The sequence below is a fragment of the Schistocerca cancellata genome, chromosome 1 (genome assembly GCF_023864275.1).
Source record: "Schistocerca cancellata isolate TAMUIC-IGC-003103 chromosome 1, iqSchCanc2.1, whole genome shotgun sequence".
NCBI classification, from domain to species: Eukaryota; Metazoa; Arthropoda; class Insecta; order Orthoptera; family Acrididae; genus Schistocerca; species Schistocerca cancellata.
The window spans coordinates 888546581-888573433 of record NC_064626.1 but is presented as its reverse complement, the minus strand read 5'-3'; the positions used below and the strand labels follow the sequence as shown (position 1 = coordinate 888573433).

Genomic DNA, 26853 nt, shown 5'->3' with positions numbered 1-26853 from the left:
GTCCCCAGAACATTGAGCTACTCAGGGACTGTCTCCACCCATTTTTGGCCTCCCAACACCCTCAAGGTTCTGCAGTGCTTCAAGATGATAACATGGCACCAAATCCCTCCCATGTCACTCACGAATGCTTCCAGGAACATGTAGAGGAAGTGCAAAGACTGAGATGGCCACCACAGAACCCAGATTTGAAATCTATCGAGCATATCTGGAATGTCAAGGAACACAGGCTCTGTATCAGGGGTCCTGCACCCATGTACAGAGCAGAATTGGCTGCCAATCTGCAAACAATTTGGTCAGCTGCTTCCAGAGGAGTGCCAGTAGGGCTGTTGATAAAATATTGATATTTACCCAGGAAATATCCATATATAAATCAGCAATATTTTCTTCCCTAATATATCAGTATGTCAATATCAAAATGGTAATATCGAGTGGCGATATTTTTATTTTATAGTTTTTATATGATTTTATTAGAATTTTTATAGAATTTTCGGTAAATGTTTGAAATTGTTCTTTTGAAATTGTAGTAGAACATAATTTTACTTTCACTGTGTGAAGCAAGTATAGGTGGCAGAAAAGAAGAAATTCGATTGCACTGGGGAGTGGTGGTGTCAAGATTTCCAAGGTGAAGAAACAGCACATGAACTGCATTAAAAAACAATTTTTGGTGTAACTACTGTGCTATTTCTTCATATCGGCATACTTCAAAAACAGTTGCTGAAAATTATGAACAAAAATCTAAATGACTGGGTTGTTCTTTGCAGCAGGTGGAGACATGTGAGGGGAAATACTGACATAATCGGTGCTACCAACAGAAACTGCAATGTTTAGCTTCACCACACAATTTTCCTACATCAGCCTGAAGCAAGTTTATTTCAACACATAGCCAACACAAATGAAGAACATAAGGCATGAGACATAAACTGGAATGAAATACTGCATGACAGTGCACCATGGGCACAGTTGTTAATTAACAACACAAGTCGAGCAAAAAAGTATCGTAATAAAGTTTTTTATGTGCACAAAGTCCCATTATTAACTTACAAATTTTCGAATTAAGTGTTTTTCTTTCAGTTCTTGCTCTAAGGGGGATAGGCAGGCTGCTAACATGATTATGTACAGGATATCAATAATAAATCAGTACTTAAATATACAACTCTAAAACTGTGAAGCCAATATTTTTATAGGCCAATAAGTTGATATTTTTTCCTTCAATATATCATTTAATTTTTTTTTCCGATGCATTGCAAGCCGATAATAATATTTTTTTTAGATATAAATATATCGGATTCTCAATATTTTTAAAATTATCAACAGAAGTAGTACCAGGGACTTGTAGATTCACTCCCATAGTATCTCACTGCAGTCTGCACAGCCAGAGAAGGCCTCACTTGATATCAGGTACCTATCCCATGACATTTGCTAAGTATTGCAAATTAGTGAGAAGAATGTGAGACATTAACCAAAACTTGTGTAATGAAGGGTTAAACAGGAATTAAGCAAACATTTGTGTAACAAAGGGTTAAACTTGAATTAAAATCATGTGAATAAAGCTGGTGGAGATAAAACATTACATCTAAATAAACCAATAGTTTTGGAATATCAGTGACACTTTGCTAATAATTAAGAATGAAGTTAACTGTTGAGTGGCATCTTAAACATTATACTATAGAATCCAGAAAAACCAAACTCAAAAGTCATACCAAAAACAGTGAAGACTGTCCGTCTGAATCTGTCAATACTTTTTGATGTACTTTTGATTGCAATTCTCCTTCTCACACATGTACTTGGGCATGCTGAGAAGTAATGTCTCCAAATTTTTTGTGTGGAAACTCTTAAAGCTTTTTAAACAAAACAAACATTTTTAGCATTCCACATATTTATTCTTAATGTCTACAGATTTATTTCTCAAACAATGGAAAGTCCAGTTTTGAATATCAACAATATTATGAAAGGGATATATTGCTGTTTACTGTAAAGATGACACACTGAATTGCAGATAGGCCTGATAAAAAATCTGTTACATGTAATATCTTGGCTAAAGCCTTCTCCACAGGAGTGGGACTGAGCACACACTGACACAAGCAAGAACACCTAACACACACATGATCATCACCGTCAATTCTGGAAAGTAATCATCATTATATACAAAAGAGGTAATAGGTGTATTAAAAACTATGGAAACAGTTCAAAGTAAAAAATTGCAAGCCACACTTCTGTATCTTTAACTCCAAACCAGAACATACTGATCTTCATACTGTTACTATGGTTACTGGTTGCGTCCCTGTAAGAAATTGTTGCACAACAGATGTCATACACAAATCCCCATAGAGGGCACTTTGGGTCTAGCTCAAATGTTGATCATTTATTTCCTTATTATGCTTCTTTTACATGTTCTTTCATTATATTTTATGCAACCCTGTTTTTTATATTTACATGACTCTTGTCGTGGCCCAAATATTTCATACTACAATTGTATTTTTATTGATTTTATTTGTATTTGATGGCCATTTGCCATCACTGACATAACACACTATTTACGCAACAGCAACTGCATGTCATGCAGCAGCTCCAGCTGTTGGGAAGGGTATTTTTCTTTCTTTTTCTTCTTCTTCTTTTTTTTTAACAGCTTTTAACTGTTGTGGTTATCTTCACAGAAGTTACAGTTATATAGCTTTTTGCTATTGTGTTTATCTTCATATGTCTTCTAATAACTTTCATGTTACTCCATTTACAGAGTATGTAATGGTTTGAAGAAATAAAATATTTTTTTGCAATCTTGACTGTTTTTATTAATTTTTAACAGTATTTCATAGCTGCTGACATTTCCTAAAACTTCGTTCCAAAGATTTTTAAAAATAAATATATAAAAGAAATACTTGCAGCCAAGATAGGCACCACCAAAAGTTTTAGAACATAATAAAACTATGTTATAAATAAACACAAATGACCAGTAGCATAGGTTTGGTGTCAGCATAAAAGAAAAATTTCTGCAGTCAAAGATTGTTTTCAACTCCACAAGGATTAAACAATGGATTGCTGTGTCTTTCACTGTGTTAACATTTGAGAGATATTGCTCACATAGGAAAGCCAAATGGATAACCACCTCCATCAGGACCAGTTTACCAGTCAAAGAATGATTTCCTTGGATAATCACTGAAGTGACTAAGGAGCTTTCTTGATTCTAAGATTCAGACAAGGCACTGATTGACCATGTGCTTCAAGGTACTTTCCTCACAGTTGGTCAGAGAAACAACTCCGTTCAACTTAGAGACAGATTTCAAAATCTGTATGATTATTCTGCTTGTTATTCATCAAATATAACCAGTGAAACATCACCTGATGGCTCTAGTGCTATTGTTTTAGGCTTGATATTGGTCAAGGAGATGGAGATTACTCTTGTTTTGTGATCTACTACTTCTCTTTTGTTTGTAAGGCTGCTGAATTAGAGTAACAATTCTGATGATGTTCATTTCAATGTTGATTGTCACTCAGCATTGCACGATGGTGTACATTTTTTCCAGGTACTGGAATTATGTTTGCCATTTCAGGTGCTAGTGTCAATAATGCCTGTCACCATTGTGTACCAATACTGTTCTTCAGAATGGGCTGCTTAACTGCTGAGGCAGACAACTTTCAGAAAGTGGGGAAAGGTTGACCTTAAATTCCTTCTTTGCTTCAGAGTACATGAAGTGTTTTATTACATTCTACACTCCTGGAAATTGAAATAAGAACACCGTGAATTCATTGTCCCAGGAAGGGGAAACTTTATTGACACATTCCTGGGGTCAGATACATCACATGATCACACTGACAGAACAACAGGCACATAGACACAGGCAACAGAGCATGCACAATGTCGGCACTAGTACAGTGTATATCCACCTTTCGCAGCAATGCAGGCTGCTATTCTCCCATGGAGACGATCGTAGAGATGCTGGATGTAGTCCTGTGGAACGGCTTGCCATGCCATTTCCACCTGGCGCCTCAGTTGGACCAGCGTTCGTGCTGGACGTGCAGACCGCGTGAGACGACGCTTCATCCAGTCCCAAACATGCTCAATGGGGGACAGATCCGGAGATCTTGCTGGCCAGGGTAATTGACTTACACCTTCTAGAGCACGTTGGGTGGCACGGGATACATGCGGACGTGCATTGTCCTGTTGGAACAGCAAGTTCCCTTGCAGGTCTAGGAATGGTAGAACGATGGGTTCGATGACGGTTTGGATGTACCGTGCACTATTCAGTGTCCCCTCGACGATCACCAGTGGTGTACGGCCAGTGTAGGAGATCGCTCCCCACACCATGATGCCGGGTGTTGGCCCTGTGTGCCTCGGTCGTATGCAGTCCTGATTGTGGCGCTCACCTGCACGGCGCCAAACACGCATACGACCATCATTGGCACCAAGGCAGAAGCGACTCTCATCGCTGAAGACGACACGTCTCCATTCGTCCCTCCATTCACGCCTGTCGCGACACCACTGGAGGCGGGCTGCACGATGTTGGGGTGTGAGCGGAAGACGGCCTAACGGTGTGCGGGACCATAGCCCAGCTTCATGGAGACGGTTGCGAATGGTCCTCGCCGATACCCCAGGAGCAACAATGTCCCTAATTTGCTGGGAAGTAGCGGTGCGTTCCCCTACGGCACTGCGTAGGATCCTACGGTCTTGGCGTGCACTATACGCCCTCGCTCAAAGTCCGTCAACTGCACATACGGTTCACGTCCACGCTGTCGCGGCATGCTACCAGTGTTAAAGACTGCGATGGAGCTCCGTATGCCACGGCAAACTGGCTGACACTGACGGCGGCGGTGCACAAATGCTGCGCAGCTAGCGCCATTCGACGGCCAACACCGCGGTTCCTGGTGTGTCCGCTGTGCCGTGCGTGTGATCATTGCTTGTACAGCCCTCTCGCAGTGTCCGGAGCAAGTATGGTGGGTCTGACACACCGGTGTCAATGTGTTCTTTTTTCCATTTCCAGGAGTGTAGGTCCTGACTTTTCCATTCCCCGGCAGAGCAACTGATACAATCAAGCAAAGGGGTACACTGAGTACCTGATTCCTGAGGTGATAAATCACAGTTGCACCAGATCATTATCGTATGCCCAAATTAAGGATACTTGCAATCTAGCGAGGCATTGGATACACAAGTGATAACTTTGTCATATAAAATCAGCTGCAACGAACTCTGTAAATTTCAGTCTATGAAAAGTTAGCACAAAAACAGCATTCACTTCACATTCTCTTTTCACTATTTTCGTAATACTTCTTACTTCAGTTAAATCATCTTACTTTTCCCACAGTAGATCTTTTGTGTGAAAGCGTATGACCCCTTGCAGGTGACAAAGCTTCTTCAATAAATCAATACCATGCATAGTTCACTGGTAAGAGCATACGGCCCCCTGCTCCTTTGGATTTAAGATCTTGTTTACTTGGACAGTTTTTACTGATTCTACTAGAAGTGTCATGTTACAGTACTGATTGATGTGACAGAACTTGTTGGTCTCTCTAATGATTTATGCATATAAAATGATGAAAATTTTCCAGCAGCTCCAGAATCTTGTTTAATAATAATACAATTTTCAGCACAGACATGACCTGTTTAATTATTTATTTTGGGTCCAACTGTCTCCTCTAATGGACTAGCCATACAACTCCTTTTATTTGGCCACTGTGAAGATTCTCTAACAAATCACCTGAGCTGCTGGGGGCGTTTGAATGTAAAATTGGAGACTCCATTCAATTACTATGAATAAATGAAAAAATTAACATCCATACAAACTGATAATTTTTCATTACTTTAATATAAAGAAATTTGTAGCATTCTTGTGATCTATCGTCACTATCCAAGACACACAATGTCCTCCCATCATACCTAATGGTGGTTGCTGAAGGGGTAGGAGAGAGGAAGAGGTGGGAGACAAAGATGGGTGGGACAGCGGGATGGACAGCACAGTAATTCCTTTGTGATGCTTCCTGTCTAAGTACAACAGTAGCAATGAGAACTCATGTCATTGCAGTTTACTGACTCCTATGACATTACTGACGAGGAAGATCATCCCCACATACATTACAACATGATGATCCTGTCTCTAATTTCCATTTCCAATGTACTGTTTAGAGTTATTCAAAATTATAAATACTTTTATAAATTTTTGAGAAGTACCTACTGAATGCTGTGGTAACATGTACACCAAATTCCTCAGAGATGCCGACAAACAAATCCACATTGGAATCTGAACCCACACTAGTAATGATGCTTTGGCTGGATGACAGTTATCCCTTATAATTAACTTTTTTAACTGCTTCCGCAACTGTAAAAAAAAGATAATACTATGAACATAATTCTTTGTGGAAAACATACATTTAGTGGCCACATAATTATAAGCTTATTGTAGTGCTATACGGCTATACACTGTCAAACTAAATCATTAAAAAGTTAAATAAAGGTAAACTTTAGAATATTTACCCATATAATATGAGTAAAGAGTTTAAATTAAATTAAATTTTGTTTGATGATATATTTTATTTCATGATAAAATCTCATAATCAAAAGTATTCTACTGAACCATTTCTCCATATAAGTGTTTGTATAGGCTGACAGATAAACATCAGTAAATGAAATGGAAACAAGCTTTTGATGCTGATCTCAGTCCGTCACTACTCATGTTAATAGTAGGAAACTTATACCTTATTTGTGAGGTTGAAAGGGGAAAAAATTCACAAATTAGGTACAAGCAAGTAATTTAATCACATCCAGAACTCAATACCTCCTTTTTAAATGGCAATCATGTCTTCTACTTAATGTAAAGTTGTAAAATAAATGTATAATGAAAATCTACCAGCACCAACATTTACAAATAGTATAAACCCAGGAAATCCATTTTTGAATGTTTCTTTATAAAGGAAAATGAAGGAGAATTGTGCCAATTTTATCTTCATACCACTGAAAAGATGACTGAAGTAAGTATTAGTGCCAGTGGTGTTGAGAAACACGTGAAATCATTACAACTGAACAAAGCTCTAGGGCCCAATGAAACCCCTGTCAGATGCTATACAGAATAGGTGACTGAATTAGTCCCTCTTCTAACTGTAATCTGGCATATATCCTTTGAACAAAAAACTTTGCCCAGTTCTTTGAAAACAGCACGGTTCACACTTGTCTACAAGAATGGCAGTAGAAGTAATCCACAAAAATACCATCCCATATCCTTGATATCAATTTGTTGTAGAATCTTAGAACATATTCTGAGCTCAAGCATAAGGAGGTGATTTGAACAGAATGACCCCCTCAATGCCAACCAGCATGGATTCCGAAAATTTCAATCAAGTGAAACCCAACACATACTTATCTCACATGGCATGTTGAAAGCTTTGGATCAGTGCAGCCAGGTAGATGCAGTATTTCTTGATTTCCGAAAAGTATTTGACTCAGCATTACACCTACACTTACAGTCCAAAGTACGAACACATAGGGTATCCAGTGAAATTTGTGACTGGATTGAAGACTTTTGGTAGGGAGGATGCAGCATGTTATCTCAGATGGACAGTCATCATCAGATGTAGAAGTAACTTTGGGTGTCCCCCAGGGAACTTTGTTGGGATCCTTGCTGTTTATGTTGTGTATTAATGACCTCACAGACAGACAATATTAAGAGTAACATCAGGCCTTTCACAGATGATGCTGTTACCTGTAATTAGGTACTATCTGAAAGAAGCTACATAAATATTCAATTAGATCTTGACAAGGTTTCAAAGGGGTGCAAAAATTAGTAGCTTCTTTTTAATGTTCAGAGATGTAAAATTGTGCACTTCACAAAATAATAATAAAAATAATAGTGTTCTATGACTATAATATCAATGAGTCACTGCTGGAATTGAACAACTCTCACAAATACCTGGGTGCAACACTTTGTAGGGATATGAAATAGAATGATCACATTGGTTCAGTTGTGGGTAAAGCAAGTGGCAGACTTCAGTTTATTGGTAGAATGCCGGAAAAGTGCAATCAGTCTACTAAAGGGATTGCTTATAAATCACTTGTGTGACCAGTTCTAGAATATTGCTCAAGTGTGTGAGATCCATACCAAATAGGACTAACAAGGGATATTGAATGTATACAGAGAATGACATTCTGAATGGTCACAAGTTTGTTTAACCCATGGGAGAGTTCACAGAGATACTGAAGGAACTGAACTCCAAAACTCTTGAAGATAGGTGTAAACTATCCTGAGAAAGTCTATTAACAAAGTTTCAAGAAACGGCTCTAAATGATGACTCTAGGACTATACTACAACCCCTCCACTATTGCCAACATAGGGATAATGAGGATAAGATTAGAATAAATACTGCACGCACAGAGGCATTCAAACAATTATTCTTCCTGCACTCCATGTGTGACTGGAGCGGGAAGAAACCCTAGCAACTGCTACAATGGGACGTACCCTCTGCCATGCAGCTGATGGTGGTTTGCTGAGTATCGATGTAGATGTATTCAGAAAGACACTTTAAGATATACTTGGCTCACTACACTAGTAGAAAATCCTCTTTAATCTGAGCAATAGACTGTACAACAAATCAACAAAGTGAGTAGCGCACAGTTAAAAACAAATAAACTGTCTGCCTTTGGATTAGTCTCAATGTGGTCTATTCACAAAACATATGGTGAGGGAAGTAACGTCATTTGCAAAGAAAGGTCTAGAATTTTTATGTGATGCATTATATTTTTTGAATAAAACCTCCCACTGTCACTTTCTCACTGTCTCTGTAGAGATTTTGTTCTGATAAGAATAGGCCTTGGAAATGATGTCATTTCAGTCTGACAGGAGACACCCATGATTGTTGAAATCCTTGTTTTGAAAATAATTTATTTCTTGGCACTACCATAATAACAGCAATATGAAATTACTGTTTTTGCCTGACAACAGCCATCTTCAGGTCATAAAACAGTAGTTCACTCCAACCACTGAGGAAATCACATAGAAGTTCTCAGAAAACTTAGGGGAACAATGGTTACAGCACCAGATTTTTATTCAGAAGCAATATAGTTTAAATCATTACATTGTCTGGATAAGATAAAAATACGGGATACGGTATTTTGTTCTTTTCATCTTTCTTTTACAACATATGAAAGTTTATTTTGTTCACTGACATTGTAATTGCAAGGTAGTTCAAAATGATATAATTTAATCACAAATTAAGTGGGCGCAGTTGGGTGAAACAGTCAGAAATTTTTTAGCCTTATCTGTATTTCTTGCAAAGGGAAAGGGATTAATGAGCCATAATAGCAATGTACTAACACACACACACACACACACACACACACACACACACACACACACACAAATTGTATTCGGGAGGGCACAGATATAGTGTGTGTGTGTGTGTGTGTGTTTGAGTGTGTGTGTGTGTGTGAGAGAGAGAGAGAGAGAGAGAGAGAGAGAGAGAGAGAGACAGCATGCACCTATTACTTCATTTTTCATGGCATGTCTTACTACAACCTACTTTGAAGAGGCTTACATTTTACTAATGTAAAATGAATCAGTATATTAGTCAACAGTAATTAGAAATGTAGTGTTGAGTTTTTCCAAATAGCAATTATGGGGCAGTCAACTTAGTGGTCTATCGTAGCCTTTTGAGAGGGCACTGTCAAAAAATACAAAGAGGTAATAAAGAGTCTCCATGGGATAACAAACGTCCAATGAAGTAGAACATTACTGTACCCACAGGAGAATGCAGAACTGTGTGCCACCTTTCTGGCTACTGGAAGGGCTGTGTTGACCCAGGTAGTATGCAACTCTCTCCACATGTTCAACATGGAATCTAGACATCCATTACAAACAGTAATACAAACATACTGGCATTGTAGTACATGAAAGGGAAAAATGAACACCTAGATTGGAGGCAGTATCAATATTGTTTGGTTCTCTTCATTGGTAAATTTAGAGAACAGCATTTGAAGCTGACTGCCGTCAACATACACTACGCGTAGGGACCACGAAGGTAAGATACGAGAAATTAGAGCTCATACTGAAGCATACAGACAGTCATTTTTCCCTTGCTTTATTTGCGAGTGGAACAGGAAAGGAAATGACAAGTAGTGGTACAGGGTACCCTCCGCCACACACTGTATGGTGGCTTGTGGAGTGTCGATGTAGATGTAGAAGTGCAGTGTTTGTCTGCTGCCTGATGGTCATTATGGTTCTGGTATTGGAAGGGGATCCTCCAACCTATTGTCCAGCCCTACAGGCAACATTTCAGCTATGGCTTCCTTTTGATAATGCACAGGCACACTACATCCACCTAAGGAATACTTCTCATCAGGACACAGGACTCAAGTGACTGGAACGGTTGGCATTATCTGTTATATGAACCCAACTGAGCATGCCTGGGACCACTTACAACCTGCAGAATGTCTTTACAGGAAATCTCCTCACACTGGATGACCTCAAGCCATGAAATAGTGGGACAGGCTTGTGCAACGTGTCAACAGCATTATGGATAGAATGCAAAGGAATAATCATATTACAATAACCTAGTGGTGTGATATAGTCTTGAATGCTACCCAGTGGCAGGTTTCAACTTCAAAGACTTGCACGTCGAAATAGGCTGTCTTTATTTTGGTTGTTGTTGTAATCTTCAGTCTGAAGACTGGTTTGACACAGCTTTCCGAGCTCTTTATCCTGAGCAAGCCCCTTCATCTATGAATAACTACTTCAATTTACATCCTTTTGAATCAGCTTACTGTATTCATCTCTTTGTCTCCCTTTACAATTTTTACTCCCCAGACTTCCCTCTGATATTAAACTGGTGGTCCCTTGATGTCCCAGAATGTTTCCTGTCAACAAATTCCTTCTTTTACTCAAGTTGTGCCACAAATTTCTATTCAGTGTACCTTCATTAGTTAAGAGATCTACCCATCTAATCTTCAGCATTCTTCTGTAACATCACATTTCAAAAGCCTTTATTCTCTTCTTGGCTAAACTGTTTATCATCCATGCTTCACTTCCATACATGGTTACGCTCCATACAAATGTTTTCAGAAAAGTCTTCCTAACACTTAAATCTATATATTCCTCTACCCATTCCTGCTTAGCAAGTTTGCACTTCCTGTCAATCCCCTTTTTTAAATGTTTGGAATCCTTTTCGCCTGCTTCATTTGATGATTTTTAAATTTTCTCCTTTCATCAATTAAATTCCTTTTGTGTCATCCAAGGATTCCTACTAGGTCTTTTTTTCTATTTGATCCTCTGTTGCCTTCGCTATTTCATCTCTTAAATCTATCCATTTGTCTTCTACTGTATTCCTTTCCCATTGTATAAAACTCCTTCTGAAGCTCTCAGCAACCTCTGGTTCTTTCAACTTACCCATATCCAATCTCCTTAACTTCGTACCTTTTTACAATTTCTTCCATTTTAATTTACGTTTCATAACAAATAAATTGTCGTCAGAGTCCCTTGAAATATCTTACAATTTAAAATGTGGTTCCTAAATCTCTGCCTAACCATTACATAATCAATTTGGAACCTTCCGGCATCTCCAGGCCTCTTTCATGTACACAATCTTTTCTTATAATTCTTAAACCAAGTGCTACCGACGATTAAATTATAATCTGTGCAAAATTCTACCAGGTACCTTCTTCTTTCATTCCTTTTCCCCACTCCATATTCACCAACTATTTTTCCTTCCATTCCTTTTCCTAATATCAAATTCTAGTTTCCCATCACAAATAAATTTTCTTCTCCCTTAACTATCTGACTAATTTCTTTTATCTCATCAAACATTTCTTTCATTCATCATCTGTGGAGCTAGTGGTATATAAACTTGAACTACCATGGTGGGTGTGGGACTAGTTTCTATCTTGGCTACGATAAACTTTTCACAATGACATTCACAATAGCTTACCCGCATTCATTGGTAAACCTACTCCTGCATTACCCCTATCTGAATTTGTACTTATAACATTTTATTCACATGATTATATGTCCTGTTCCTATTGCCACTGAACTCTACTAATTACCACTGTACCTAACTTCAATCTACCCATTTCCCTTTTTAAATTTTCTAGCGTACCTGCTTAATTAGCAGATTTCACATTCCATGCTCCGACCAGTGGAATGCATGTTTTGTGTCTCCTGATGACTACATTCCCCTGAGTAGTGTCTGCCTGTATGCTGGAATATGGAGACTATTTTACCTCTGAAATATTTTACCCAAGAGGATGCCATCATCATTTAACCATACACTATAGCTGCATGCTTGCGCATGCGCTTGGGGAAAATAACAGATGTAGTTTTCCATTGCTTTCAGCCGTTTGCAGTACCGGCATAGCAACACCATTTTGGTTGATGTTACAAGGTTCAGTCAATCATCCAGACTGTTGCCCTTGTAACTACTGAAAAGACTGCAGCCCCTCTTCAGGAATCACACATTTTTCTGGCTGCTAAAGAGATATCCCTCCATTGTAGTTGCACCTGCAGTACGGCTATCTGTATTGCTGAGGTATACAAGCCATCCCACCAACAGCAAAGTCCATGGTCCTCTTTTTAGTTTACATTCTAAAGTACAGTTATTTCTTATTCTTTCATTCACTATTTCCCTACAATCAACGACCACAGATATTCGCATATATGCAGATGGTGCAAAACTTTTTTTGAGTAGTTAGTGTGTTGCTACTTCAATGCAAAAGAGTTGTTATTTGAGCACACCTCATAATGTAGACAGTTAAAATTACTTTACCTAAAGTTAACTTTAGCTAAAACTTTAAAGGATATTTTTTAAAGTGTCTAGAAAAAGGATTCACCAACTAGTATCAAGCAGACAACAAAATAAGTCAGCTGAATATTTTATCAGAGACATGCACACTATAAGTTACTAATTATGTAAAACTATAATGTAATTGGACAGATAAAATATCTACTCACCAAGTGGTGGCAGGAGAACACACATTTAAAAAAGAAAAAAGGTATTACCTATGCAAGTCTTCAGAGCCAAAGGCTCCTTCTTCTGGCAGAAGGGTTGAAGGGGAAGGAAGAGGGGTGAAGGAAAAGAACTGGAGAGATTTAGGAAAATAGGTACAGTTCAGAATAATAACCCAGAATTGTGGGTCAGGGAAGACTTGCCAAACAGGATGAGATGAAAAGACTGATTGTTGGAGACGGCACCAGATGAGATTCGAAAACCTGAGACCTTATAGGTGGAAGACCCGGTAATATGCAAGACACTGCTAAAACACTGTGAAAAGCTAAGCGCATTTTATGTAGTAGAGGTGGGAGGGCGACGGCCAAAAATAGACAAGTCAGAAAATGAAAGGTGTAGAAAACTAAAATGGAGTAGTTACTGTGAAAAAATGCTGAGACAAAAGAAATTAATGTAAATTAAGGCCAGGTGGGTGGCCAGAACCAAGGTCACATTGTAGTGCTAGTTCCCACCTGCAGAGTTCTGAAATTTAGTGTCTGGGGGAAGAATCAAGGTGGCGCGTGTGATGAAACAGGCACCGAGGTCACAACTGTCGTGTTGTAGAGCAAGTGTCTGCTTTGGTTATGTACTTCCCTAGCTTAGCCCTGACTTTGAAATACCTCTCCCTCATTAAACAAACAACTTCTTTTACCTCCAGCCATAACCTCATTTCTTCAACTGTAGTGAAATATTACATAAATGGAGCATCCTGGTAAAGGGACAGTCTAATTGGGGAAGTGGCAGACATCATGCAACAATGTACATGATGAAACCCCCACAGGTCCCTCTTGTTGTACACAGCTCAACCTAGCATTGGATGGTACTGTTCCCATTAACATGACAAAACATAAAATGCTTCCTAAAAACATAAACAATAAGCAACATCACGGTTTTTAACACTAGTCACAGTTGCTCTTTGATTGCCATTGCTTTATTTACATTGTATGTACACAATGTGCGACAATATCTATAATAAGGCATCTGCTGAAGTACGCTCATAATTCTTGCTGCTGAAATTTTGTCAAGTAATTTTTTAGTACCTTTGCCTTGTATAAATTATTTATCAGAGATTAATAAATAATCATTTGAAACAAATAATCTAATTCTTCTGTTGTGCTGATCTGTGTACAATGGGTGGTGGTAAATACTGGTAACAACAGCTACTAATTTATTTAGTGGCGCTATTTTTTTTGTTTACCTTATAAACTAGTTTTGTCCACTACATCCAACTTCATGAATTTAATTCCTCCCTTTTCTAATGCACGGGAAAAGCATGTAGTAGTGTGTTTGCATATTGATATGATCAATTCAGAGAAAGATATCACTATGCTGATGGTATGAATACGTGAGGGATCAAAATATGATGTAGAGGCTAAAGTCTAGATCAGGGTCACTGACAGTCACAGCAGTGTTTCTCTACTGCTCATAGGTTCGCAAAGAATTAGTTTTAATACAGCCAATGGGTAAAGTAACCACTACCAAAATTGGATTTATAGTTCCAAAACAGACCATTCCCTTCTTCGCTGTTGTCACAAATATTGAAAAAAAAATCATTACAAATTATAAGTTTGTGTTTACATTGGGAGTTAATAGCAGAGCTTTGATTGCAGCAAGAGAATATTTGTTGCAAGCAAGATTATAAATTTCACTGCTGTGCACACGTGCATCAGTAAAATTTATAATTTTACTTCCCACATATATTCAGCTACTTTTCAGAATATGTTAGGATTTCCGAAGGCATTGTTAGGCTGGGATCCAAGAGTGCAGATTGGACGTATAATATTCTTTGTCACAAACATCTAAGCATTTTTCCCAAGCGGAAAAAAAACAACAAAAAAACGAGTTATGAGGTTGTGGTTAGCCTGGAATGTGACAGTCTGGTTGGGTGTCAGTCAAGCCAATGAATGTGGAATCTAAAAAATTCTGGTTGTGGTTACAAACTGACCTTTAGCTCAGCCTGGCTTTAGGTTAGGTTGGAATGTAACACTTTTGTTGTGTTTTGGCTATGTGAAAGCTAAAAATTCTGGTTGTGAGACTGATACGTATTTTAGCCCAAGGTTTAGATTATGTTGGAATGCCAGAACTTTCCAAACTATATAAATATTAAAATTATTTATTTATTTTGCTCTTCAATATATGAGTTGTTGCAACCGTTCCCAGTGCGTAGAAGGTAACCAATATGATCTCTGTTTAATACTGTAAAATGTGATGGATCATATTATTTTTCCTTTCTTCGTCTTTTCCTTTTATACATGTAAAACTAAATGTAAATTAATGAACTGCTTTGTGCCAGAGATAATGTTTTGATACGAAAAAAGAGAAGAGATACGCTCTTCAAGTGATTAATTTCTGTATATTCACCAGTTTGTTTTTTAAGTGGTAGTGGGCGGACATATGACTAGCTCCGCAGCACCAGTATTAATTAAAAAAGTGTATTCCAATCGTGTATTAAAAATTGTTATAAAAATTATTAGGAAGACAAGTTCATTCACATATATTGTATATTTACATCAATAACACCCATCTGTTCATCATTTCACCCGCAATGAGAATTCTGCATCACAAGGTTTGAAGCAGACAAGAGGAATTTGCGTGAGCAGCAGAGGGGCAATCCTGTAGTGGTATTGTCATAAGCAGTACTACGAACAATGGAATTAATGTGAAGAAGTACAAAACTTTAAATGATGAATATTGATCTTAAATGTATTGACACTGAAGGTCTGTTGACACTAGTACTAGTTACAGTTCATCCAGTATATGTGTACCGTACCTTCCAATTTCTGTCAGTTATTCTTTCCAATTTTTTTTTTCTGTCAGTTATTCTTTCCAATTATTTTTTTAATTATTAAAGCAGCAATTATTAATCAGTTTCCATTATTCTGTCCCCCCACTCATATGACACTATTCAATGGCGTGGCAATCATTTAAAGGATGGTGCCGAGCGGAGTATGAACAGACCTTTCAATTGTCGAGATAAAAAAAATTATCTTTGAGATAAATGATTCATTTTATTGTAACAAGAAACTACTGAGACTTTTGTTGTATTTGTTACATGTCCATGAGACTATAAATAAGAAAAACATTGAAGGAGCAAATTAAAATTAAATTCTGCCTACAAATGAGACTCGCTGGGAATGCTGGTTTCAGCAGCAAAGGTAGGAAGCTGCTACACTGTATGCTCATATGGCCGCACTTGGCACCATCTTTCTAGCAGCAGATAACCTCTTTTCCTTCCAATTAATATCCTTTATGGAAAGTGCATTTCTATAGAAAACACGAAAATTTGTATAAAGTCATCATTAAAGTGCAAAATAAAACATTGAATTCTATAAGACTGTGTCAGATAATAATCAGGTTTATTAGTGAATACACAGCTAAATCTGCTTTAACTGAAAAGTACCGATACAGACAAAATTTCATTTTTGAATTTTTTTTTCATAATTTTGTTAAACACTATTCACAATGGAGTCAAAGGAAATGGCTATTGTTGAAAACTGACAACAAAATGCACTATACCAACGTGGAAATCCGAGCTTGGCACAACAGTTGAAGGTAATGTGCCAAGTGGTGAACTGGCCGATGGCTACCAAAACAACAAGGTTGGCGTCCCACTGTCAAAAAATGATGACACTGGTAATCTAACTAATCATGATGTCACTTTTATGATGACTGATGAGACAATTTCTCAGTTCTCACTGGGAAACATTTTTTCAAATAGTGAAACTGAAGCACGCGACAGTGAAAATTCCTTTGATTATTTGCTCACGACATTGCGAACACAAGAACAGTTCATTAAAGCAATGTAAATATTAGTGAGACATACAATTTGACACAACTCATGCAGCTAATAACACAACAGTTTACACAGCAGTTCACAAGAGATCGGGAAAATATAGAACAACAGTTTTGTGTGTGTGTGTGTGTGTGTGTGTGTGTGTGTGTGTGTGTGAAATCTTATGGGACTTAACTAGAACAACAGTTTACACAGCAGTAACTAAACACTAGGAAAATATGGGACAACAGCTTACACAGCAAAATCAGACATTTAACGATTTCAAGAATAGTATTAGTCAACAGTTCAATGAGATGAGCAAAACTATTGGCACTGAATTATCTGACGAACTATCCGGGAAGTTGACAGAGTTAGGTAAACAACTAAAACAATAAATAATTACCAACATATCCCACAATATTAATATGTTAACGGAAAAAGTACCATCTGTAGACGATAAACAGCTACAATTTGCAGATGAGTTACAAAATCTTAGTAAAGCATATTCTCAAATTCAGGAGACGCAATCCCAAGTGGATGCTTCGGTAAAAAATGTGACAAATGCAGTCAGCAAGCTGCAAGACGTATGCAAAAACTTACCTACATAAATACAAAAGTCTAAGAGTAGACCAGTTAAGTTTAGAGTCAAAATTTGCCAAAAAAACAGGGAGATAAGATATGTGCAGATATAAAGGAAATAACAGAAGAAGCTGAAGCCAGGATGCTGGATAAGGGCAGCACCCTTGCTGAAAAGATAGTGTCAGAGTGCAAAATTTATGTAGATACTGTAGAAGCAACTCCTAAGGAGAAAGAAAGTCAACTTCTAGCTAAAATAGATCCAGGTTTAAAGAAAGCAGAGGAAAGGTTACGGGGTAGTATTGCTAAAATCACTGACATTCCAAAACAACATTTGACGGAAAACAAACCCATGCTTTTAGAGAAGTTAGATACTTTCGTTGGATACCCACAATAGCCTGTCAAAGGAAAATAGTGAAGGTTACAGAATGCAACAACACTTGTCGGCAGCTGTCCCTGTTAAGCAAGCACAATTGCCATGTGCTATACCACAAGTGAACACAAACACGACTGTCACTGACAGCGCGTCATGTTTGCTAACATTACATGCAGATGACACATTACTTAGGCACCGACAATTTCCGGTATTTACCTCCGAAGGGAAAAGAACAAACCCTGTGGTCTTTATTAGACAATTTCGACATGTTTTACCTTGTCCCTGGACCGAAGCCCAGAAAATTAGATTTGTTGTTGGATACACACAGGGTGACATTCTGCTATGGGCTACTGACATGGCGGAATGTTATCACTACTATGGACAGTTTGAGAGAGCCTTTCTGGATAAACATTGGTCTGAGGCTGTACAAGAGAGGCTCAGACATAGTATTCTACCCAGCTCCATTCAATAGCAAACACGGAAACTTATGGGGCTATTTTGAAAAATATTTGAATAAAACCAGATACTGAACAAACCCAGTATCTCAAGCAGATGTGCTGATTTTTTAAACAGCTATCTTCCTGCCCATCTTAGGCAAGAACTTATTACCATTCCAGAAACCGAGACCGAATACTGTCGATCTATACTGGACTCAACAGATTTGATATACGAAAAGAGGCCAGTACAACCCAAGCCGGTTAATACGCAGATAGTGCCACCAAGATTTACAGAACAATAAGTAAACAACGGATTCGTAGTACAACATGGATGGCAACCTTATCCCACACAGACCTATGGTAATGGTAATGGCAATCACAACGACAATGTACAAAGCCGTAAATTCAAGGGTGGATACGAAAGAAATGGGCAAAAATTTAACAAAAACAACTACAATGGGCAAGCAGCATATAGCCAGCCTGTCAATATGTACAGACACAAGCTACAACCAATAATCAGCCAACCACTTGGCAAACGCAAAACAATACTGAACAGCCAAATAAACCACAGACAGCGGGATTTGGCCAGCAAAATAGTGCACATATGCCACATAACGCGCAAAGGCAAAGAGAATTTCAGTAAAGAGCTTCACAGGATACTAATCGGCATAATCAAACACCAAGAGTCCATATAGAGGAAGTTATACCTAACCCAGAGACCGATGCCATCGTGAGGCCGGAAAACTTGAACTGGTCACGGTAGGCCCCCGTTCTGTGACCACTGAGGAGAGTGGGGGCACAAGCTTGATCGACACTTGCTTTATCAGATACGATCACAGTAGCTATACCCTCTAAGTTGCATATATGAACAATAATATTACATTTAGAATGCTGGAAAATCACATTCCAGAATTTATGTTGTTAGGTGACAAGGAAAATTTTTGTTTGTGTTTTTTTTTTTTTTTATATGTCAAATGTGTAAACAATAAGCTGAATGGATGCAACAAGGAAGAATTTTACTTTTATGTGTCTAGAGACGACGATGCCATGTGCATGGCCTAGCTGTAAACAAATAAACGAACTTGGGAAATGCATTGTAGCACGCAATGCAATAAAAACTCACCGCGACGTAAATACACTCATGCTCATAAATTAAGGATAATGCTGATACATGGTGAAACAGCGCTCTGGTGGGTGGTTTGCGAGTTTAAATCACCTCGGGGTATGACCTTGTGGTGCATTTGACCTGCGGTTGTCACACGGTGGCACTGGCAGCAGTCCACATACGCAGAGGTATGTTGGTGCATGTCAGAGTACGGTGTAGCGAGTAAGTGCGCAGACATTATCAGACGTGCTAAAGGTGACTGTGTGTTGAAAATGGCTCAAAGAACACATATTGATGACGTTATGAGGGGTAGAATACTAGGGCGACTGGAGGCTGGTCAAACACAGCAAGTCATAGCACGGGCCCTCCGTGTGCCACGAAGTGTGATCTCAAGATTATGGCAATGATTCCAGCAGACAGGAAACATGTCAGGGTGCTACAGTACGGGATGTGCACAGTGTACTACACCACAAGAAGACCCATATCTCACCATCAGTGCCCACAGACAGCCATGTAGTACTGCAGGTAGCCTTGCTCCGGACCTTGCCGCAGCCACTGGAACAGTTGTCTCTAGACACACAGTCTACAGACGACTGAACAGACATGGTTTATCTGCCCAGAGATCTGCAAGATGCATTCCACTGACCCCTGGTCACAGGAGAGCCCGTAAAGCCTGGTCTCAACAACACAGTACATGGTTATTGGATCGGTGGTCCCAGGTTATGTTCATGGGCGAGTCCAGGTATAGTCTGAACAGTGATTCTCACTGGGTTTTCATCTGGTGTGAACCAGGAAGCATATATCAACCCCTTAATGTCCTTGAAAGGGACCTGTATGGAGGTCATGGTTTGACGGTGTGGGGTGGGATTATGATTGGTGCACGTACACCCCTGCATGTCTTTGACAGAGGAACTGTAACAGGTCAGGTGTTTCGGGATGTCATTTTGCACCAATATGTTTGCCTTTTCAGGGGTGCAGTGGGTCCCACCTTCCTCCTGATGGATGATAATGCATGGCCGCACCTAACTGCCATCATAGAGGAGTACCTTGAAACAGAAGATATCAGGCGAATGAAGTGGCCTGCCTGTTCTCCAGACGTAAACCCCATCAAGCACGTCTGGGATGCTCTCGGTCGACATATCGCTGCATGTCTTCACACCCCTAGGACACTTCAGGAGCTTTGACAGGCACTGGTGCAAGAATGGGAGGCTATACCCCGGCAGCTGCTCGAACACCTGATCCAGAGTATGCTAACCCGTTGTGCGGCCTGTGTACGTGTGCATGGTGATCATATCCCATGTTGATGTCGGGGTACATGCACAGGAAACAGTGGCATTTTGTAGCACATGTGTTTCGGGACGGTTTTCTCAACTTATCACCAATACCGTGGACTTACAGATCTGTGTCGTGTGTGTTGCCTATGTGCTTACACTATTAGTGCCAGTTTTGTGTAGTGCCACGTTGTGTGGCACCACATCCTGCAATTATCCTTAATTTATAAGCATGAGTGTAAGTGGTATCAGAGAAACACAGTGCATACGCACCAGACAGACACAGCAAAGAGTGTTGGAGCACCCAAAACAAACAAACCGTATGAGCTACGGTCTTCACTAGCATTTGTAAAGCCTATTGCATAGACAGGGACATAGAAAATTGAGGGAGAGTCTATACTACAAGTACGACTGTCTACATAATACACACATACAAAGATAAGCTAGGGAATCATACACGACTATCTACACAATACACACACACAAGATAAGCTAGGGGATCATACACAAGGAGAGTGACCCTAAGCTATGAGATATTTACTTAAGTTACGCTACTATATACATTATATCTGTATATGTACAATATTTACAAATTTAAGTATTGAAAGTACTGGCACTAATTACATTTGATGGACCAGAAAAGTCTTGCTGCAGGTAAACAAGTTTGTATAGTATAAGTAGCAAATCGAATAAGAGGTCACACCATGCCTATAATACACTTTATCTTTCAGATTTATACGGTAAGTAGAGACGCACACATGACATTGAATAAGTTTTGTGATAGCACAACTGCACACTGAAGTGAATGAATATGTGGTTGAATTTATCAAAAGGTATAAGTAGCAATTGAGCCACTATACACTTATCTATGAAGATTTAGTTTTAAGTTAGTATTAAGTTTTTCTTCCAGGGAACAATGCATCGATACGTCTTAAAGTGAAGCAAGATAAATGCCTGTAGAGTGTTAGGTACCATATAAAAATAAGAAAGGACCGCACCACAAGATAAATATAGTTATAAGTTTATGATACATATCAATGTAATAGTGTGAAAGTATGTGAAGAGGAAAACAGTTTCAGTACGTCACATATCAGGTCTAGGTTGAGCACTACCAAATAATCAAGGGGTCGAAACCAAACTATTGTGAGCGTCGACTACCCATGAGAGAGTCAAACACCTGATTTCCACTGAAATTTTTATGCACATTTGTTATTTGCGTAAACACTGTTTTACGCTCATTGCTTGTTGCATGTAGTATTGATGATAATACTCCATATACCTCAGCATATCCTTTACACAATGAACATAACAAGTAAATATTGAGCTGCACTTTTAAACACTGAATAAGTATTTGATACGATTGGTATCATCAGATCTGAGTTGTGTTTATAAAGAACAAATTATTTTGCTCTTGGGATCACAGTTAAGCCAGTAACAAGAAGTAACCGAGCACATAAATGTCTTTCTGTGGAATTTCCTGGAGAATGCTAGAGAGGCGAGGCCATACGTAGTTATCTGAGGCGGTGCACAGTATCTATTTTAGCGACTATTGCTTACTTCTTTAATTCTTTGGAACTGATAAATATGCTCCGACAAGAAGTCATAATAAATTGAAATGAAATGTACATCAATTTACGCCATAAAGGAAAACAGAATCTATTATTGTATGAATGTTATAGGCAGAATGTATAACCAAACGAGAGTAAAAAGTGTACTCATATAACTGGAATTGAACAATGTAATGAAATTGTAATTTAACAAAATGTACGAAAACAAAATGACAAGCACACTGTAATGTATATAAGCGACAATAATGGCGTGTCAGCAAATGAACGGACTGAGTGTATTTTGTAATTGTATTTTTTTAATGTTATTTGTATAGTATGTGGAAAGGACACAACAGAAACTTTATGTAATGCAACTGTATTAAAGACGCTCAAAAACAAAGCGCAAAAACATATGAGACCTGGCTGCAAAGTGTTAAGTATGTGTACGATATAAGTGGGTGTGCACGTGATAATCTAAAGGTGGGAATACTTTGTGTGACATGAATTTTCTGTGTTCGACAATGTAGTAAAAGCAGCAAGAAACTTACCTTGCCAACGGATGTCGGATGAACAGCTCATGTCCCCACTGAATAAGTGAGAGTGACAAGGTGAAATAAATTCCTCGGGCTACTGTTCTGGAAATCAGTTGTCACAGCATCGAAGATTTCACAGAGGATCATGCCACTGAACACGAGCTTCACGAATTTGTGCAGTGAAAGCTACTGTGAATGCATGAGATGGACACTCTGGCGTTGTACTAAACATGTGAGCACGAGATGGGACGATTTGCAAGCGAAACACAGGGCAGATACTGACTGACAACAATGGGACTATGCGGTTACAGCAAGCACTTGTTATGAAAGAAAACTTATGTATGTAAGTGTTAAAAGAAGCTGACATGCCTGTACACATTGATAACCATACAGGATAATTCCAATGGCCTAAAATAAAGACTATGTCCATTCTGGCCACGGCTATCAACCCTCAAAAATAGAAACAAGCTCAGACACTGTGCACCTCTGTAAGATGCCAGTGCACAGTGGGGGGCAAGTGTAGTGGATCACATTATTTTTCCTTTCTTTGTCTTTTCCTTTTATACATGTAAAACTAAATGTAAATTAATGAATTGCTTTGTGCCACAGATAATGTTTTTTTACAAAAAATGAGAAGAGATATCCTCTTCAGTTGATTAATTTCTGTATCTTTACCTGTTGGTTCCTGTAAGTGGGTAGCAGGCACACATATGACTAGCTCCACCGTGCCAGTGTAGATTAAAAATGTGTATTCCAACCGTATATTAAAAGTGTTATAAAATTATTAGGAAGGTAAGTTTATTCATATATACTGTATATTTATATAATAGAGGGAAACATTCCACGCGGGAAAAATATATCTAAAAAGATGATGAGACTTACCAAACAAAAGCGCTGGCAGGTCGATAAACACACAAACAAACACAAACATACACACAAAATTCAAGCTTTCGCAACAAACGGTTGCTTCGTCAGGAAAGAGGGACGGACATCCTTTCGTTCTCCCTTAAAACCCACATCCTTCCGTCTTTCCCTCTCCTTCCCTCTTTCCTGAAGAAGCAACCGTTTGTTGCAAAAGCTTGAATTTTGTGTGTATGTTTGTGTTTGTTTGTGTGTCTATCAACCTGTCAGCACTTTTGTTTGGTAAGTCTCATCATCTTTCTTTTTAGATATACTGTATATTTACATCAATAACACCTGTCTGTTCATCTTTTCGCCCATGTTGAGAATCCTGCATCATGAGGTTCGAAGCAGACAAGATGAATTTACATGAGCAGCAGAGGGGCGATCCTGTAGCAGATTGCCATAAGCAGCACTATGCACAATGGAATTAATGAGAAGAAGTACATAACTTGAAATGGAATATTGATCTTAAATGTATTGACATTGAAGGTATGTTGATATTAGTACCAGTTAAAGTTCACCCAGGATATGTGTACCTTCCAATTCCTTTCAATTATTCTTTTTACTTGTTCGTGCAGCAATTATTAATCAGTTTCCCCTTTAGCCCCCCCCCCCCCCCCCCCACACACACACACACACTCATATGACACTATTCAAATAGGAGTTGGTCATCCCTCTCAACACATCTTATTTTTCTCATGAAAACTGATAATAAAAGTAATACAGTACAACATCATTAATTCAAATATCAATCAAACAAAACACTGGTTAAGCAAAAAGAGTTCCAGTCAGCAAATTTAAATATGCACTCCACACACTTCCACTAGCAGATGATAGTTCTTTGGTACTGTAGCTCTTTTCCTCTCTCTGCCTACAGCGAGTAATCATGTGCTCGAACTTGAGCCTCTGATAGTCTCTAGGCAGAAGCATATGAGCTTTACTTGCGACATCGTGCCGCAGTTGTAACATTCGCATTGGTTCTCAGTGCTTCAGACTGACTGAAGAACGATACTAGTGAATCAGGTTTAGCTGTGGAATACTGAGTTCGGCATGCCATAATATCGGATATTAAAATGAACAGTAGTGGCATCACAAAACTTGCGAGTCAACTTGACAATGGAGATTGAACCTTACACAGAAAAATGTTGAAAATGGCAGGAAACTGGGATTTAGACTCTTCAGTATACATTTGGTTCATTCAGGCACATAGCCAAGAATAACCAATAAGTGGCCGTGTGATCTGCGAAAAAGCCCTTGAAATGAATAAGAAACTTGGGGGGTAACACCAGTTTCAAAGCAGCTATAAGCTGGCACGTGATTTTCAAATTTAAGCATGGAATTAAGGAAGTGGACATTCAAGGTGAAAAAAGTTAGCTGATACTAAAGCTGCTGAATGTTTCAATAAATATTGATAAATGAAGGCTATAACAAAGCAATGTCTACAACGCAGATAAAACTGGTCTACACTGGAAGAAAATGCCCAAGTTTCCACGAAAGAAATGTCAGCACCTGGTTATAAGATGAGGAAATCTTGCATCACTGTTGAGGTATGTGGAAATGTTACCGGAATGCATAGGTTAGCCTCGCTAACCATATGGAAGTCTTAAGAATCTGTGGTGCTTTACAGGACAAAAAGTATTGTTGGTCATCTACAAGAATCAAAAGAATTTGTGGATGGATTCAAGCATTTTTACAGAATTATTTGACACTTTATCTCTGAAGTCCAAATGCATCAGCATGCGACTGGTAATTCTGGAAATGTTTTGTTGTTGATCGATAATGCCCCAAGTCACCCCTCAAAGTTTTCAATGGGAAGAGAAAATGGCAAGATTAAAGGTCCTTCTCTGCCTCCCAATGCAACTTCAGTCCTCCACCCAATGGATCATGTGATCACTGAAAGCTTCAAATGGTATTATAGAAAGGCATTGCTGGGTATGGTTCTGTCTAGGACAGGATGCGGCGGAGGGGGGGGGGGGGGGGGGGGTGAACCTCAGGAAGTGTACACCCAAATTAATTTGAAGGTGCTGTGTATTTGTCAGCAGAAACTTGAAGTGTGAAGGACACTACCCTAGGAATAGATTGGAATAAGCTCCTGCCATCAGATGAGCTGATGACTGTAACTGCAGACTCACTAAACAGCCAATTAGTACCACAACTGGCTGGACTGATAAAAGAATCTTCCGGATTTGAAGATTGTGACCAAGAAAACATTCAAACTGGTTGGAATGTGATGCCAATCGACCTGGTTATTTTTACTGATTGCTGAGCATTTTAAATGTAATCATGGTGAAAGCTTTGTGAGAGAACATTTTATTTCATGAAAATCATTACATGTACACTTATGACTACACACACGAACCCATTAACAACCACAGAGTAACAGTAACAACAAGGTGCTGCAAATATCGATTTACATTTCCTAACACATCCCCTTAAATTGACATTGACACACAATATGACGTTCAAATATACAGCTACTCCTACATTTATTTCACAAGGCCACAATTTCATATGAATTTCCCTTTAATTACTTAAGGGTTTTGTAACAGTATGTGCTAACATTTCTTCAGAAGTCAGATGTTTAATATTAATTACACCTGGCTCAACATGCCTCAGTGTCTGATGTGGTCAGCTTCAGTTTTATTAAACCTCGTCAATTTTTTGGTTCCAATTCTGATCAGCCGGTTTACGTCCATAAAAAGCTTTCTTCGGCCTCCATACTTTTCCAAGAGCTGCAAAATTTTCTGGTGGAATAGCATATGTTTCTTCATTCAAGTCTCCATAGAGATAAGGGATGATGATATCTATGCAATCAATCTCCATGTTCTCTTGAGCTACCATAGGCAAGAGATACCTAATAGATGCATGACTGACCACCAGTGTGAAGGTTTTCTGATAATTAATACCTTGCACTTGAGAGCAACCTTTTACTACTTGGGGCACCATAAATTTTTCTGGTGTACTGCTAGTCCCAAGCTGTATCTTTAATACCCACTTAGTCTTGAGAGGTTGATGTTCCCTGGGTACCTGTACCTCTTCAAATGTGTCATTACAGCCTAGAGTAGAGAATTCTTTTTTCACTATTTTCATTCTTTGACATGAATGTGTTAATTTAGAAATCCTTCTTCTAAGCAGTAAGTAAAATTGTCAGGCATCTCTTGGGTTTTGGTTCTCTGCTTGACATTTGAGATGTAGCCTCGTATTGAACTCCAGAATACATGTTCCGATTTTCACGTTCCTCATATTGAGATTGAGTCTATTGTATCACTGTCAAAACTGCAAAAAAAGTTCATTATGACAGAATTCAGAAATCTTTTTAGTTCTTCATTGGCATATACCTTTCCACTGTAAGTCTGCAATTTCTCCATACTTCTGCTTATCT

At 38.7% G+C, this 26853-nt stretch overlaps 1 protein-coding gene across 1 annotated transcript in view; it reads right to left on the bottom strand.

Moving 5' to 3' along the window:
- Window positions 1-26853, bottom strand: part of LOC126190753 (cytochrome c oxidase assembly protein COX18, mitochondrial) — a 73259-nt gene that overhangs the window by 40073 nt on the left and 6333 nt on the right. Inside the window, exon 3 of the mRNA XM_049931266.1 lies at window positions 6161-6308. Within this exon, the coding sequence (XP_049787223.1) occupies window positions 6161-6308 (148 nt within the window). The remainder of the gene's footprint in view (window positions 1-6160; window positions 6309-26853) is intronic.